Source organism: Gigantopelta aegis, chromosome 13, assembly GCF_016097555.1.
Source record: "Gigantopelta aegis isolate Gae_Host chromosome 13, Gae_host_genome, whole genome shotgun sequence".
Lineage (NCBI taxonomy): Eukaryota > Metazoa > Mollusca > Gastropoda > Neomphalida > Peltospiridae > Gigantopelta > Gigantopelta aegis.
The window spans coordinates 13,525,532-13,542,986 of NC_054711.1; the positions used below are offsets into that span (position 1 = coordinate 13,525,532).

At 37.6% G+C, this 17,455-nt stretch overlaps 1 protein-coding gene and 1 long non-coding RNA gene across 2 annotated transcripts in view; one reads left to right on the forward strand and one right to left on the reverse strand.

The window, feature by feature from the left end:
* The first annotated feature begins 438 nt into the window (after positions 1 to 438).
* LOC121387503 lies at positions 439 to 10,652 on the forward strand. The gene is made up of 4 exons (XR_005959830.1): positions 439 to 520; positions 2,499 to 2,734; positions 8,569 to 8,839; positions 10,345 to 10,652. It is a non-coding gene; the product is annotated as an uncharacterized LOC121387503 (long non-coding RNA).
* A 6,484-nt stretch (positions 10,653 to 17,136) lies between these two features.
* LOC121387149 (protein jagged-1-like) overlaps positions 17,137 to 17,455 on the reverse strand; it is a 12,987-nt gene continuing 12,668 nt past the window's right edge. Inside the window, exon 12 of the mRNA XM_041518174.1 lies at positions 17,137 to 17,412. Coding sequence (XP_041374108.1) covers positions 17,137 to 17,412 — 276 coding nt within the window. The remainder of the gene's footprint in view (positions 17,413 to 17,455) is intronic.

The window sequence follows — 17,455 nt, forward strand, 5'->3', positions numbered from 1 at the left end:
GGCAATCAATTTAGTTTTTTAATCTTAACCTGTAACCATTTGGAAAAGTTACATAAATAAAACGGGAAATACCATTAAAATAAACTGCAGCTCGTAGCCATAACCCCTACTTCTTAAAAGTACGTGCGTGTTTTATAAATAAAGACTTTGGATGTACGGAAATGGATTTTGTTAAACAAAACAATTTGAGTAACGTCTGATTTATATTATCGAACAAGGCACTAATAGTGAAGCCACAGTTTTAAACTATAAGGTCTGTCACTTTAAACCATGAAAATTGAATTACAGCTGCCCCCTGTTCTCCTCTGTCGTTGGAGACTCCTCTGCATGGCTCGAAGTCTTGTGCTGCTAAGTTTGGCGGATCTGGATTCACGTGCAGTATATCATGTTATACAGGATACGTGTTCTAATGACTTGTCACCTTAACAAAACACTCACAGACTCAATCAGCACGCTAACATCTGCAGTGTGATGCTGGAGTGCCTTGGTCCGTGAACATACCAGCGTGTGCCCGATGCCAGTACATTAAACTGTCGAACGATGATGATGTTAATGACTTCGACATATAGATCGCACGATATAGTGGCTGCAGGAAGTGATCGTTTTCAGCCAGTTGTTATAAAAATATGATTTTTTTGTTAATGATATAAACAAATACAATACGAGACCAATGCAAGACAAGTGATTTTTAAAAATGCATGTATTTTATAATTTGGAGCTCTCCGTCTGGAATAGCTGCAACCTTTCTGCAATGTGGTATATAAAGAGAATGTCCTAAAGTTGCTGCCATTGTAAACACCGTTTTGACCCACAGAAGAAAATATCCTAAATACATATGAAAATGCATTTGACATTGTTTATAGTATCAGTGTCGAGTATGTACAATGTGTTTCTGATCAGCGCTGGATGTTTGGTAGAAGTCAAGACTAATAGATTTACCGCTCACAATAATTTTGTACGCACTCATATATATATATATAGATCTCTATATATATATATATATATATATTATATATTATACATACATACTACATACATACTATATATAGTATATATTATATATTATATAAATATATATATAATATATATAAAATATATATATATTATATATTATAGATACATACATTATATACATACATATATATATATAATTATATAAATAATATATATATATATATATATATATATAGATATATATATATATATATATATTACCTTTTAGATAAATTCCATTCGTTTTGATTGGTCAATAGCCAATGCCTACCACAAGTACACCGTGTCATTTGCGGGAAAATACAGAATTTGTGGGAAAATACAGAATTTGCCGGGGTGTACGAAACATTACGTGACTTGTTCGACTGGTTGTACTAAAATACAAACTGCGGATGAGACCGACGAAATTTTCTCCAACGCGCCTCAATGATTAAATTTTTTAAAAGTCTTGAATTGATTATGAATGGGAATACCACATTTCGGTAAATTTTATATTTACTGTTTATTTGAAGATTTCTTGAGCACGTTAGACCAAAAATGTGCTAGATTGTAGTTTTTCGCGTATTAAAAGATAATGCTAGGATATAGCATTACGTAATCAGTTACTGTGTTAGAATTTGTTTTAATTATCACGAACATATTTTAAGTAATAACATGACATACTTTTTTTTACCATGTTCTACACATATTTGTTTCGGCTGAGGGTGTTCAGTTTTGTTTTCCCGAACATAATCATAAACGTTTAAAACACGCAAGATAATAAGGCGCTATGAGTTGTCTCCCTTTGCAAAACAGGCTTCGAAATAATTGCAGGGTAAACCCACCCGGAATCCTTGTTGACACTCTTAATATCCAAACAGCTAACAACAAAACAGTAATACCTTGCATAATTATTTGTTAACAAAAAACCCCCCCCCCCCCCCCCCCCCCCCCAAAAAAAAAAACCCAATATATTCTGAGGAATTCAAAATGTGTGTGCATAGTTTGAGTGTTGGTGTAATTGTTGTTTACTTATAAAAAAAACAGATCTAAAAGGTAATACATTCGTTACGCGGGTTTTTAACGGGACGCACAATCCCGTACGCCCTTTCAAAAACCCGCGTAACTAACAAACTAATAATAATAATTATTATAATATTAGGTTTAGCTACTACAAGCATTATGCCCATTCAGCTCTGCATTGTGCAGCGCTATGGTTTTGGTCAGAGATGGCAGTTTTGTTGTTCAGACTACGTTACCAAGGGAGAAGGAAAAAAAAGCTCGTGTCGTCTGTTGAAATAAAAATGTTAGATGCAGAACTGTGTTTATTTTGGTAAATTGTTGATGAAGTAATAGTGTAAATATTAGGTAACTGAATTCCTGTTCCTCGCATAAATTTCAGAAAGGAGCATATGTCTGATGTTAACCCTTAGTAGTATAATAATGCAAATTAAAGGCTGGAATAATTGACAAAAGAGCTGAATATAGACATAGCACGGATGTATGTTTTCCCCTTATTATTTCAGAAAAATTAACAACAACTTTTCAACAGAAATTTCAAGTTCACTATAATTATACTGGCACAGCTGACCAAGCGATCTGCAAGACTGTGTATGCTGACCTAATCAAAAACAAGTTTACTGTCAAAACTCTGTTTGATCAATTTGGAAGTATTTGCAACCTGGTATCCGGCGCATCCATCTCAGCAGTGTCCGTAACTAACCCTGCTACCGATGTTGTTATTGATGATACAAGTAAACAGGTAGGCATGTTTCACTTATAAAGAGAGAATGTGTCAGATATGTTTGATAGAAGTAGGTCTAATCTACACAGCGATTTCTCTGTTTGGAATCATTCAAGGCCAGACTCAAACGCATGCAAGAATGACGTTGAGGCATATTTTGTTTTGTTTATATAAATATATTTTATCACACTGTATTAGGACTTCTCTGCTGAAATATTAGTGTCAACGTGAACAAGTTTAATGTTTAAATTTAACGTACATGTTCACAACATAACAAGGAAATGCAGATGACCTTTGGTATCTTCCTTGTGCAGATGTACGTTTTTAATTAAAGAGAACAGTTTTGTCGTGTTTACCATTTGACTGAATATAACTTAAGTGTGGACGTTGCATGTTTGAAGCAAACGTACAAAAGTCGGTCTAGTCTAATATACATTGCAATTGTGAAAGACAGATGAACATGATAAATAAAATAGATATAAAGAGAAAATCTGGTTATAATAATGTCTTATGATATCGGCGTTTTCATAAGTAGGATCAAACTGATATTTTAACAGAGTAACCAACTATTTTGTTTATTCTGCAATCCTACATAAAACGAACAGTTAATAAAATAAACTGATTTATTTCATAACTTTACTGTTTCCAGATTACAAGGCCACACTGGTGAATACCTTGTCCTCTACAATATCTAAACTCCAAAGCAAAGAAGTTCTCAAATAACAATTTATTGTCGATTTTAAAAATAAATTTTTTCTTCAATATGGTTTATAAAATCAAAACGTCGACAAATGCCAATTAACGTAGACTCGGTTGATACTTTCGATATAGCGGGGACGGAATTTGAAGAACAAAAACACTTTGTGACAACTTTTCGCAATGTGGCATGCTGTTGGCTATGGACATACGGTTTTGAAAAATCAAATGTACAAATCCAATATGACCACCACCAGAAAAATATAATGTCATATCTTAGCTTCTGTTAACTGTAGATACTTGTAAAATACTACTTTATATATATTTTGAGGTACGAGGAATCAATTTCAAAAGTAATTTTTTTGTTCCATGGTCATCGTAAAGGTCAAATGTCATTTTCAATGTCGTTGTTAGCAAACAAACTGCCATAGCTCTGCAACTAAGACACACAGAAATATGATCGAGATTTGTAGACTTGTTTTCAATCCCAAGGATTTTATTTTTCACTTTATTGGATACCTCATTCTAAAACAAATCCAATATGGTGGACAATATGGCCACCGTTCTAGTTAAACATTTTCATAACCCCTGAACTATACCACATAGAAATGTTATCTCTATATCTGTTTTTGACCCAAATGAATAACTTTTTCAGGTTTATAGGCATGGTGAATACTTTTCTCAGGTAGATTTTATGTTTCAAGAACGTTTTCAAGGTCAAAAAGGACATGGTCAAAGCCATTTCCAAAATCTACATGCAAAACCTAAACCCCAGACATTTTAAACGTGGATGATTTGCGCAAACAAATGTGTCTATGTGAGCCATTTGCTAAGCCTTTTCTGACGTCCTACGCGAAGACGAGAAATTATATATATACCTATATTAAGAAAGTAAAAGAGGATCAGACCAGCATCAGTGCCAGAGACAGTCGCCTGCACCATCTATCAGCGCATATGCAGCAGTGCTGCCAAGCAATCTAGTAACGCCCTCACTCTTTCAGAAGGAAACAGAGACACCCTTTCCTCCTTATGTGGGACTGAAACTACGTGTGCATGGTCGTCAGAAAGGCACCATTATCAGGCTTAATGCATTGGGCATGTCAGTGTCATACGATCGCGTCATGGATGTCAAGAGGAGACTCACTCTAGCTGTGCCAATGCGGTTTGCCGAGGATGGAGTTGTTCTACCTTCAAACATTAAGCGGGGAGTCTTCACTACTGGCGGTGTCGATAACATTGATAAATCTGGTCGCATAGAGCTCCATGGCACTGCCATATTCCTGACCATCCATCTCACTCGTGACAACATGGGGTTGGTCCCTCCACCTCTCACCATGGATGTTCCAGAATATGCTACTATCCAGCTTCCTGATGAATTCGCCATTGTGCCATACATTGATGAACATGGTGGCGAAATCACCCTTTCGTCAATTCCAAACGGAATGGCCAGGCCAGCTTTTGCTGAAAATATCCGAGAAGGGGTGCCTGATGAAGCGTGGCTCAACCATCTCCACAAGGTTCTGTCCGAAAAGGACGGAACGCTTCAAGAAACGCCAGTGACTTACTCTGGGTTCATCTCACATGGCCAATGTGCAGACTATGTTAGGCCTAGCGCTACCGTTCGAGTGTTCCCCATTTTCTATGAGAAGGTGTCGTCAATGACCATGCAGAAACACTCAATGCTTGTGGTCAAGAAGGCAACAGAGTTTGCGAATTCTGGCCAGGTTACAATCATAGACGGTGACTGTCCTCTCTACGCCCGACTGAAATAATGCCAGTGGGAGTACCCCAACACAGTCGGTGAATCAAAGATGGTGTGCTTCATGGGCTTCCTCCACATCGAGATGATGTCCCAAAAGTGTGTGTGTAAGCCGTTGGCCGGGTTTGGCTGGGACCGTATGTTCTCCCTAGTAAGTGTCTTTACTACTGGTGTCACAGCTTCTCTTCTGGCTGGCAAGCACATCAAACGTACATGTTATGCGTACCAGCTAACTCTTGCCTGGCTCCATGTACTCAAAACACATGCTTATTTCCAGCACGCTATGCAGAGCCCTACCTAAATAGATCCGTCCCTAGAATAGTGTCCTTTAAATTTTGTTATCAAAGTCAAATTACAATGAAATGTATGGTAGCCATACTTATATACGAAGCAAAGTTGATTCTATGGCTTTTTCTCCGGTCCCTTTGTCCCCGTTCTCCCGCCACCCGTCAACGCTAAAATTCACCATTTAGAGATCTAGAGCAACGGGTTTGATCTCTTCTATATAATATTTTTGGGTTATAAAACACCAAAAGAGGAAGTGATCACTGTCTTAAAATGGGTAATCTTGCTATAAAGATGCCAAGAAAAAATACATTCTTCGGTTATAATAATATGTAAAATAATGCTTAAAATTGTTTCAAAATTGTTGTTTAAAATGGTTAATTTTGCGATTCAGATGCCAAGAAAAGGCGTTTAAAGCCAACCAGTTTTACAAATGTCACCGGGCAACCATGTCCCCGGAACCCCCTGCACCAACACACCTCTTGCCATGCTTAACAACGACCCTGATCTTTAGTCCACCCCACAAATTTGTTTCTGACGGGCCTCAAAGCTCATATAATAATCTTTATTAATGCAGTTAGCGGTGCAGAAAACCGCAGCTAGTCTTTCAGTATACACTTCCGTTCGTACACTGTGATATATACACACACGCATTCATATTAACTGCAAATATTACAACTTTTATTAAGATGCCCTTTTAACGAGCGAAAGTGCCCATGTTTCTTGGTTTCCCAGATCCGCCAATGTGTAATATTGGCAAGCACAGATTGGCTTGAGTTGGTGGAGAGGGAGGGAGTTGTTTGTTGTTGTTGTTGTTGTTGTTGTTTTTTTGTTGTTTTGTTGTTGTTTTTTAATGACGTCGGTAATCGAATGACGTCACTTTGCCTCTCCCTACAAAAAATAAACTTTTTTTCAGAACGCTAGAAAACATTAAAGTTACAGTCTCTGGTTACCATATTATAGCATCATGTACACATATGAAACACAAGCTCAAATGCACTTTAAAAAAAATCGTGTGTGTTCGCTATGAACGGAGATAGTCAAAAGAATACGCTCGATTCGTCGCCTGTGCAGCCATTGCTTGGCAAAGCACAAACGACAGCCTGTCAATTTCAGTTAACAACTGCGTTTGCGGATTTGAAATTGTAGGGTTCGTCTCAAAAAATGAAACGAGAAACCTTGCGCTGTACGAAGAACGTTCGGTTGGGGATACGGTACTAGAGTCTTTCGTTAAAACCGGTTTGATCCTGACAACGTATTATCGACAATCGTACTTTCCTATTTCAGAATTAATAGTTTATAAAGTGTTAGTAGAACTTTCAAAGTTTACTTTCTATACTATTAACACATTGATAATGTATATATATTTTTAATAAAATATACTAACGTAGACAATGAACATTTTCATTTCTTAATATTACGTGTGTTAAAATCTACAAATTCAAATAAATATTATTTCGTTTGGAAAGGGTAAACTTGGTTACTTTTGTTTAAAGACATCAATGTTAGAGCATATTGATTAAAGAGGAAATGGGTGCATGTGCAGGGGTGGGGGGGGGGGGGGGGGGGGTGGTGGAGTGGGGGTTATTGGGGATCGAAACGTTTACCTGCCCAAGCTAAAAAAAATGAAACATATTTTCTGGGGGAGCATGACCCCATATAAACTTCGCTCAACACAGTCTATAATCCCAACCCCGCTGAAATCCCTGCACATGCGCCTTGGAAACCCGATACATTTGATTTTAGCAAGGGATCGTTTATATGCACCATCCCACAGACAGGATATCACATAGTGTTGCCTTTTATATACGTCATGGCGCACTGGCCGGAACGAGCCCGCCGGTGGGGATCGATCCTACACCGACCGCGCATTTTAAAAACACAACACCCTTTTAGGTATAAGTAATGAATAGAAATAACATATAGTCTTGATAAATGTTATGTAAATCGAACACAACACCCTCTTTCTCTACCCCTAGAGTGTTACGTAATTATTAACACCCCCTTACATGTAACGCGTATGCCAACCGCTGGCCACGGTCAACATGTCAAGGCAAATGCCCCACCGACCCCGGGAAAGGTGTTGTACCATACCTCTATGGATACAAATATGTTTTGGAGATATGAGACAGTTAAATTTGTTCAAAATCACGTGAGAAGCTCAGCGCCTGCGCAAATCACGTAAAGTCCCAGTTCTACTGGCGTCCCGCTGAATGAAGTAAAACAAAGCTGGCCATAGCGTGTGTAGCTGACCTAGATAATGTACATAGGAGCATTACGAAACTATGTGGCGGACCTTTCATGTACCAAACAGAACTGGATTATCTATTGTAAATGCTTAAATAATAAAAATATTCCAGGGACTGCAGCTTTAAGTGCAAAATTGCCGTTAAAGTATCTGTGTTTGCACCAAATAGTGTAATTTAAATGCACCATTACGAAATATGGCCATTAAGTGAAACTGCGATAAGATAGGCTGTTATATTTGGGCCTATTGTGTTCGACGCAAAAACGATTTTGCGGCAAGTGTCTGTCGTCGACCTGCTACTCCTTTTTTACGGCTCTATGTACAAAATGTCGGCGTGATGTAATAAATCACATTCACTCAGCTTAATCTTTGCTGGTCCAATCAACAATTCAGTTATTATTGTGAATTTCAACACCCCGTTAATTGACAATTAATGCAAGCTTCACGCCAACATCTAAAATGTGCATTACTGACGCCTCGTTGTTCATTGTGACGTCGTTTACGTTTACGTGTATCGTAGACCACTTGCTGACCCAATTCGTAGAGAAATAACATGAGTAAGTTTGGCATCTGATTACTTCTGCGTTGCGGCTTATTTGCAGTTCGTTTGTAATAAATAGAATACTAAACTAGCATGCCTGTCATACCATGTTTTCGAAACTTGTGAACAGTGTTGGTATCTGACTCGCTGTTCACTCGTTTCATAAAATTGGTATAACAGGCAAGTTCGTTTAGTATTATATATATATATATATATATATATATATATATATATATATATATATATATATATATATTACATGATAAATAGGTATTCTGTTGTTAAGTTAATTGATGTACACCCGTCTCTGTTTTATTTTGTAGGTGTTTATTGACTATACCATATTATATATTTGGACTATCAAGTCAGCGCTATCCACTTGTTCTTCACTACTTAAGACAACTTTAGAAACGACTGGAACTGAGCAGTCGAATGTAATGGATGGTGACTTGAGTCCAATTGGTTGTCCTGTACTAAGAGTGGTTTACCAAGCAAAACCAGATGACTCGTCTGCAGTTGCGCTGGAGGTCTCCAAGAACTACGCGTGCCCTAGCGACAAGAAAAATATTCTGTTTAAAGGTTCTGAGATGTGCTGTGAGTGTTCATATATTCCTATACGTTTCTACTCCTTAGCAGTTAGCTGGAGTAAATGTTAAAAAGGAAGGTATCAGTGACTTCTTTACTATAGTTTGTCAATGCAGTTTTCGTGTTGGTGTGTCGTTAAACATTAATTCATTCATTCGCTAACTTCTTGAAATCAATTTTATTTTGGAACTATAAACAATAAAATATAATATTTTAAAATCCCCATAAAAATAAGAACATAAAAAACCCACACAACATAACTTAGTATCCCCCGCAACTAATGATATTTGATCTATTTGTGAAACCTTTCGAAAGAAAAAAGAAAAACAAAAAAAACAAAAAAACTTGACCAATCATATGTGGTTTTTTTGACCAAATAATACGCAATTTAAGTCGACTTTCCCTTCATTCATAGTGAAAAGAAATGTGCATTTGCTTCTAGACTTGCATTTACCATAGTTTGACACCAAATAGCCGATGTATTTTTTGTGCTGGGGTGTCGTTAAACATGCATTAATTCATTAACTTTTTTGCTTCTGAACATTTTGTGTCTGTGTTTCTGAGCACTGAACAGTGGGTTTTAATATTCAGTAACTTTGGCCCTAAATGTATATTTTCGTTTCCCGAGGGAACTGAAAACCAAAAGTAAGCTCGCTAATAACGATTAATTACTTCTGAATGCACCTTTAACTTACGTATTAACTGTTACAGAAATTAGTTTCTTGTGAATGTACGTGTATGTATGTATTTATTAAAACTAAAACATAAATTGGTACACCATGTCATAATCAAGAAAATATTCCCTACCAAACATATCAAATTGAAATATCCTCGTCTCTGTAAATATTTTTTTATATCTATGTAAACTTCTCAAAACAAATGCTAAAATGCTAAAGTAGTGCCAGGTTTCATTAAATTGCTTTTTGGAAACAAATTTCACTCTAGGAACAAAACAGAAATTACTAGACGAAATTGCTGCTATGTACATTAAATACATGAACATGTTCTGCTTGGTATCTAAGTGGAAACCGGCCTCGGTGGCGTCGTGGTTAGGCCATCGATATACAGGCTGGTAGGTACTGGGTTCGGATCCCAGTCGAGGCATGGGATTTGTAATCCAGATACCGACTCCAAACACTGAGTGAGTGTTCCGCAAGGCGCAACGAGTAGGTGTAAACGACTTGCACCGACCAGTGATCCATAACTGGTTCAACAAAGGCCATGATTTGTGTTATCCTGCCTGTGGGAAGCGCAAATAAAAGATCCCTTGCTGCCTGTCGTAAAAGAGTAGCCTATGTGGCGACAGCGGGTTTCCTCTAAAAAGGAGTGTCAGAATGACCATATGTCTGACGTCCAATAGCCGATGATAAGATTAAAAATCAATGTGCTCTAGCGGCGTCGTTAAATAAAAACAAACTTTACATTCTAGGTGCAATGTCATTATTGTTCTTTACCACAAAAATGACTCTGGCTATTAAGTATATTGTATTTAGTCACGTATTATTATGTTTAAGTGGAATGTCCCGAGGGTACCTACAACAGCGGTGTCAGCACATGTCAGCTGTGTCCAATAGGAACGTACAATAATCGATCTGGACAGACCGCCTGTTTGAACTGTGACCCTGGCTATTAACTATACTGTATTTAGTCACGTATTATTATGTTTAAGTGGAATGTCCCGAGGGTACCTACAACAGCGGTGTCAGCACATGTCAGCTGTGTCCAATAGGAACGTACAATAATCGATCTGGACAGACCGCCTGTTTGAACTGTGACCCTGGCACCAGTACATACAGAGAGGGAAGTACAAACTCGTCACATTGTTTTCGTAAGTTATTTATATTATTACTATTATTATTATTATTATTAAGTTCCCAAGCCAAGGCTGGGAAACTATTGAGGGTTTTTTTCTGGGATTATTGTTATTAGGTTCTTCAGCCAAGGTTTGGAACCTATTGAGGGTTTTTTTTCTGGGATTATTGTTATTAGGTTCTCCAGTCAAGGCTTGGAACCTATTGTTTTTGGTGGGATTATTATTAGGTTCTAACCTATTGATTTTGGTGGGATTATTATTATTTTTTGTCGCCTCTCTTGTGTCATCTTGTAAGATCAGTTCTGGACCGATTTAGCTGAAATTTGGTAGGTAGTTTGGCACTTCGAGGGCATTGAGGTATTAAAACATATTTGTATAGGTTATGTGTATTGGTATCAATCTGGACTTTTTTTGTTTTTCGATTAAACATATTTTTGTGCCGTCTGTTTTGTCGTTTTGTAAGAAACGTTCTTGGCCAATATAATTTATTTTTAAAACCCAGAAATCAGTGTATGTCGAGAAGTTTTCAAGTTACGACAATATTGGGGTTTTTTTTCTGTTGTAATCTTCTCTTCAGAGCGTAATGAACTGTTGATTTAATTTTTTTTGTAAAAATCAGATAAATTTTGCAAATTAAAATTGTATCTTTAAATCTATGAAGGTGACAGAAATAAAATTTATTTGTTAGAATTAATCATATACTAGAGGCGGGACGTAGCCCAGTGGTGCAGCGTTCGCTTGATGCGCGGTCGGTCTGGGATCGATCCCCGTCTTGTTCCAGCCAGTGCACCACGACTGGTATATCAAAGGTCGTGGTATGTACTACCATGTTTGTGGGATGGTGCATATAAAAGACCCCTTGCTGCTAATCAAAACGAATAGCCCATGAAGTGGCGACAGCGGGTTTCCTCTCAATATCTGTGTGGTCCTTAACCATATGTCCGACGCCATATAACCGTAAATAAAATGTGTTGAGTGCGTCGTTAAATAAAACATTTCTTTCTTTCCTTAATCATATACTACTTTATTGTCATGTAAAATATGAAACAGGTCAAACATGAATTTTTGGCATGGCAAGACACAACAAACAAAATCAAATACAATTTATCTCCGAACTGCCCATACCACTGTATTTTCACCTCTAGCAGCTGCAGATAGCCATAGTCTGAGATAAAAATAGTTTTTTTGTAGTCCGGTCTACCAGTAGAATCGCATTTGTTAAAATGCAGTCAACAGAGATCAAAGTGTGTGGATTGTTTTACCGTGGGCTGTGTGCGCGCTTGTGTGTGTATGTGTTTGTTGAGGCGCGAGTACAGGAATGTGTAAGACGTTTCTGAGGGGGGGGGGGGGGGGGGGGGGGGGTCAAGTCGTGCTTTCCTGGAGAATATAATTTTAAAAGAAAATTCGCATAGTGCATAGCAGAGGTGTTCTACCTCAAATCCCCCTCTCCACATGCACCTGCTGTGTGAGCGTGCGTGCGTGTGTGTGTGTGTGTGTGTGTGTGTGTGTGTGAGTAAAGTACAGCTATTACAGCTTGGGAATTCGTTATTACAGCTTGCGGTTATATTTAGTATTAATTAATTATTAAATTAATACTAATAATAATATCACATCTATTAATATTGTAAATTGGTTTATGACAACTACTGTCAGTCTTAGACTGTATACCCAATGTGTTTGGGGTCATGTGCTAATCTCTGTCCTTTACAATATGATCATAATGTGGGCCAAGTTCTGCTATATACCTGTAAAACGGGTAATATTCGCGTGGGTGTAATTTTCGCGTAGTTCGCGATTTTAATTTGACCGCGAAAATTAAACTCTCGCGAATATTAATACTAGTATCATTTTTAAAAAAACAACAACACGCAAACAAAAATACGGTTAACACATTTCATTTCCTCACAAATTTGTTTCAAAACTTAAAATCAACACTGGTACGTATCCAATCAATAGAATTCAAAAAAATAAAAATAAAAAATAAAAAAGTCCAAATCAGTACTACTGCTACTACTTCCGTTAGCAGCTGTATACACGTGTTTCTTACTCCGTACTATATTCTAGAAGACCGGCTTTACAAAAGCCACTCACAAGCATGTCCCTCTTTATAGCAACCCGTTCCTGAACATGAATTAACCATCTGGCATGAATGGGATTCACGTTGCTCGTTCGCAAATCAACTGAGATTTCTGAAAAGTCAACCTCGCCTTCAATGTCTTCAATTTCAGAAATCTGGTTAGTCACTTCATTTGCGTACCAGTTTTGAAATCATTGTTTCAGTTCGTCTTTGTAATCCTTATTCACTGACAGATCAAGTGGTTGTAGTCTGTCTGTACAACATGCTGGTACAAAGACACATTTGATGTTGTTCAGATGTAGTTTGTCTTTGTAATCCTTAATCACTGACAGATCAAGTGGTTGTAGTCTGTCTGTACAACACGCTGGTACAAAGACACATTTGATGTTGTTCAGATGTAGTTTGTCTTTGTAATCCTTAATCACTGACAGATCAAGTGGTTGTAGTCTGTCTGTACAACATGCTGGTACAAAGACACATTTGATGTTGTTCAGATGTAGTTCGTCTTTGTAATCCTTATTCACTGACAGATCAAGTGGTTGTAGTCTGTCTGTACAACATGCTGGTACAAACACACATTTGATGTTGTTCAGATGTAGTTAGTCTTTGTAATCCTTATTCACTGACAGATCAAGTGGTTGTAGTCTGTCTGTACAACATGCTGGTACAAAGACACATTTGATGTTGTTCAGATGTAGTTAGTCTTTGTAATCCTTATTCACTGACAGATCAAGTGGTTGTAGTCTGTCTGTACAACATGCTGGTACAAAGACACATTTGATGTTGTTCAGATGTAGTTTGTCTTTGTAATCCGTATTCTCTGACAGATCAAGTGGTTGTAGTCTGTACAACATGCTGGTACAAAGACACATTTGATGTTGTTCAGATGTAGTTAGTCTTTGTAATCCTTATTCACTGACAGATCAAGTGGTTGTAGCCTGTCTGTACAACATGCTGGTACAAAGACACATTTGATGTTGTTCAGATGTAGTTCGTCTTTGTAATCCGTATTCTCTGACAGATCAAGTGGTTGTAGTCTGTCTGTACAACACGCTGGTACAAAGACACATTTGATGTTGTTCAGATGTAGTTCGTCTTTGTAATCCTTATTCACTGACAGATCAAGTGGTTGTAGTCTGTCTGTACAACACGCTGGTACAAAGACACATTTGATGTTGTTCAGATGTAGTTCGTCTTTGTAATCCTTATTCACTGACAGATCAAGTGGTTGTAGTCTGTCTGTACAACATGCTGGTACAAAGACACATTTGATGTTGTTCAGATGTAGTTTGTCTTTGTAATCCTTATTCACTGACAGATCAAGTGGTTGTATTCTGTACAACATGCTGGTACAAAGACCATTTGATGTTGTTCAGATTAGTTAGTCTTTGTAATCCTTATTCACTGACAGATCAAGTGGTTGTAGTCTGTCTGTACAACATGCTGGTACAAAGACACATTTGATGTTGTTCAGATGTAGTTTGTCTTTGTAATCCTTAATCACTGACAGATCAAGTGGTTGTAGTCTGTCTGTACAACACGCTGGTACAAAGACACATTTGATGTTGTTCAGATGTAGTTAGTCTTTGTAATCCTTATTCACTGACAGATCAAGTGGATGTAGTCTGTCTGTACAACACGCTGGTACAAAGACACATTTGATGTTGTTCAGATGTAGTTAGTCTTTGTAATCCTTATTCACTGACAGATCAAGGGGATGTAGTCTGTCTGTACAACACGCTGGTACAAAGACACATTTGATGTTGTTCAGATGTAGTTAGTCTTTGTAATCCTTAGTCACTGACAGATCAAGTGGTTGTAGTCTGTCTGTACAACATGCTGGTACAAAGACACATTTGATGTTGTTCAGATGTAGTTTGTCTTTGTAATCCTTATTCACTGACAGATCAAGTGGTTGTAGTATGTCTGTACAACATGCTGGTACAAAGACACGTTTGATGTTGTTGAGATGTAGTTTGTCTTTGTAATCCTTGTTCACTGACAGATCAAGTGGTTGTATTCTGTCTGTACAACATGCTGGTACAAAGACACATTTGATGTTGTTCAGATGTAGTTCGTCTTTGTAATCCGTATTCTCTGACAGATCAAGTGGTTGTAGTCTGTCTGTACAACATGCTGGTACAAAGACACATTTGATGTTGTTCAGATGTAGTTTGTCTTTGTAATCCTTATTCACTGACAGACAAGTGGTTGTATCTGTACAACATGCTGGTGGTACAAAGACACATTTGATGTTGTTCAGATGTAGTTAGTCTTTGTAATCCTTATTCACTGACAGATCAAGTGGTTGTACTCTGTACAACATGCTGGTACAAAGACACATTTGATGTTGTTCAGATGTAGTTTGTCTTTGTAATCCTTAATCACTGACAGATCAAGTGGTTGTAGTCTGTCTGTACAACACGCTGGTACAAAGACACATTTGATGTTGTTCAGATGTAGTTTGTCTTTGTAATCCGTATTCTCTGACAGATAGAGTGGTTGTAGTCTGTACAACATGCTGGTACAAAGACACATTTGATGTTGTTCAGATGTAGTTTGTCTTTGTAATCCTTATTCACTGACAGATCAAGTGGTTGTAGTCTGTCTGTACAACATGCTGGTACAAAGACACATTTGATGTTGTTCAGATGTAGTTTGTCTTTGTAATCCGTATTCTCTGACAGATCAAGTGGTTGTAGTCTGTACAACATGCTGGTACAAAGACACATTTGATGTTGTTCAGATGTAGTTAGTCTTTGTAATCCTTATTCACTGACAGATCAAGTGGTTGTAGCCTGTCTGTACAACATGCTGGTACAAAGACACATTTGATGTTGTTCAGATGTAGTTCGTCTTTGTAATCCGTATTCTCTGACAGATCAAGTGGTTGTAGTCTGTCTGTACAACACGCTGGTACAAAGACACATTTGATGTTGTTCAGATGTAGTTCGTCTTTGTAATCCTTATTCACTGACAGATCAAGTGGTTGTAGTCTGTCTGTACAACACGCTGGTACAAAGACACATTTGATGTTGTTCAGATGTAGTTCGTCTTTGTAATCCTTATTCACTGACAGATCAAGTGGTTGTAGTCTGTCTGTACAACATGCTGGTACAAAGACACATTTGATGTTGTTCAGATGTAGTTCGTCTTTGTAATCCTTATTCACTGACAGATCAAGTGGTTGTATTCTGTACAACATGCTGGTACAAAGACACATTTGATGTTGTTCAGATGTAGTTAGTCTTTGTAATCCTTATTCACTGACAGATCAAGTGGTTGTAGTCTGTCTGTACAACATGCTGGTACAAAGACACATTTGATGTTGTTCAGATGTAGTTTGTCTTTGTAATCCTTAATCACTGACAGATCAAGTGGTTGTAGTCTGTCTGTACAACACGCTGGTACAAAGACACATTTGATGTTGTTCAGATGTAGTTAGTCTTTGTAATCCTTAGTCACTGACAGATCAAGTGGTTGTAGTCTGTCTGTACAACACGCTGGTACAAAGACACATTTGATGTTGTTCAGATGTAGTTAGTCTTTGTAATCCTTATTCATTGACAGATCAAGGGGATGTAGTCTGTCTGTACAACACGCTGGTACAAAGACACATTTGATGTTGTTCAGATGTAGTTAGTCTTTGTAATCCTTAGTCACTGACAGATCAAGTGGTTGTAGTCTGTCTGTACAACATGCTGGTACAAAGACACATTTGATGTTGTTCAGATGTAGTTTGTCTTTGTAATCCTTATTCACTGACAGATCAAGTGGTTGTAGTATGTCTCTACAACATGCTGGTAAAAAGACACATTTGATGTTGTTGAGATGTAGTTTGTCTTTGTAATCCTTGTTAACTGACAGATCAAGTGGTTGTATTCTGTCTGTACAACATGCTGGTACAAAGACACATTTGATGTTGTTCAGATGTAGTTCGTCTTTGTAATCCGTATTCTCTGACAGATCAAGTGGTGGTAGTCTGTCTGTACAACACGCTGGTACAAAGACACATTTGATGTTGTTCAGATGTAGTTTGTCTTTGTAATCCTTATTCACTGACAGAGCAAGTGGTTGTAGTCTGTACAGCATGCTGGTGGTACAAAGACACATTTGATGTTGTTCAGATGTAGTTAGTCTTTGTAATCCTTATTCACTGACAGATCAAGTGGTTGTACTCTGTACAACATGCTGGTACAAAGACACATTTGATGTTGTTCAGATGTAGTTAGTCTTTGTAATCCTTATTCACTGACAGATCAAGTGGTTGTAGTCTGCCTGTACAACATGCTGGTACAAAGACACATTTGATGTTGTTCAGATGTAGTTTGTCTTTGTAATCCTTAATCACTGACAGATCAAGTGGTTGTAGTCTGTCTGTACAACACGCTGGTACAAAGACACATTTGATGTTGTTCAGATGTAGTTTGTCTTTGTAATCCGTATTCTCTGACAGATAGAGTGGTTGTAGTCTGTACAACATGCTGGTACAAAGACACATTTGATGTTGTTCAGATGTAGTTTGTCTTTGTAATCCTTATTCACTGACAGATCAAGTGGTTGTAGTCTGTCTGTACAACATGCTGGTACAAAGACACATTTGATGTTGTTCAGATGTAGTTCGTCTTTGTAATCCTTATTCACTGACAGATCAAGTGGTTGTAGTCTGATGTTGTTCTGTACATTCACATGCTGGTACAAAGACACATTTGATGTTGTTCAGATGTAGTTTGTC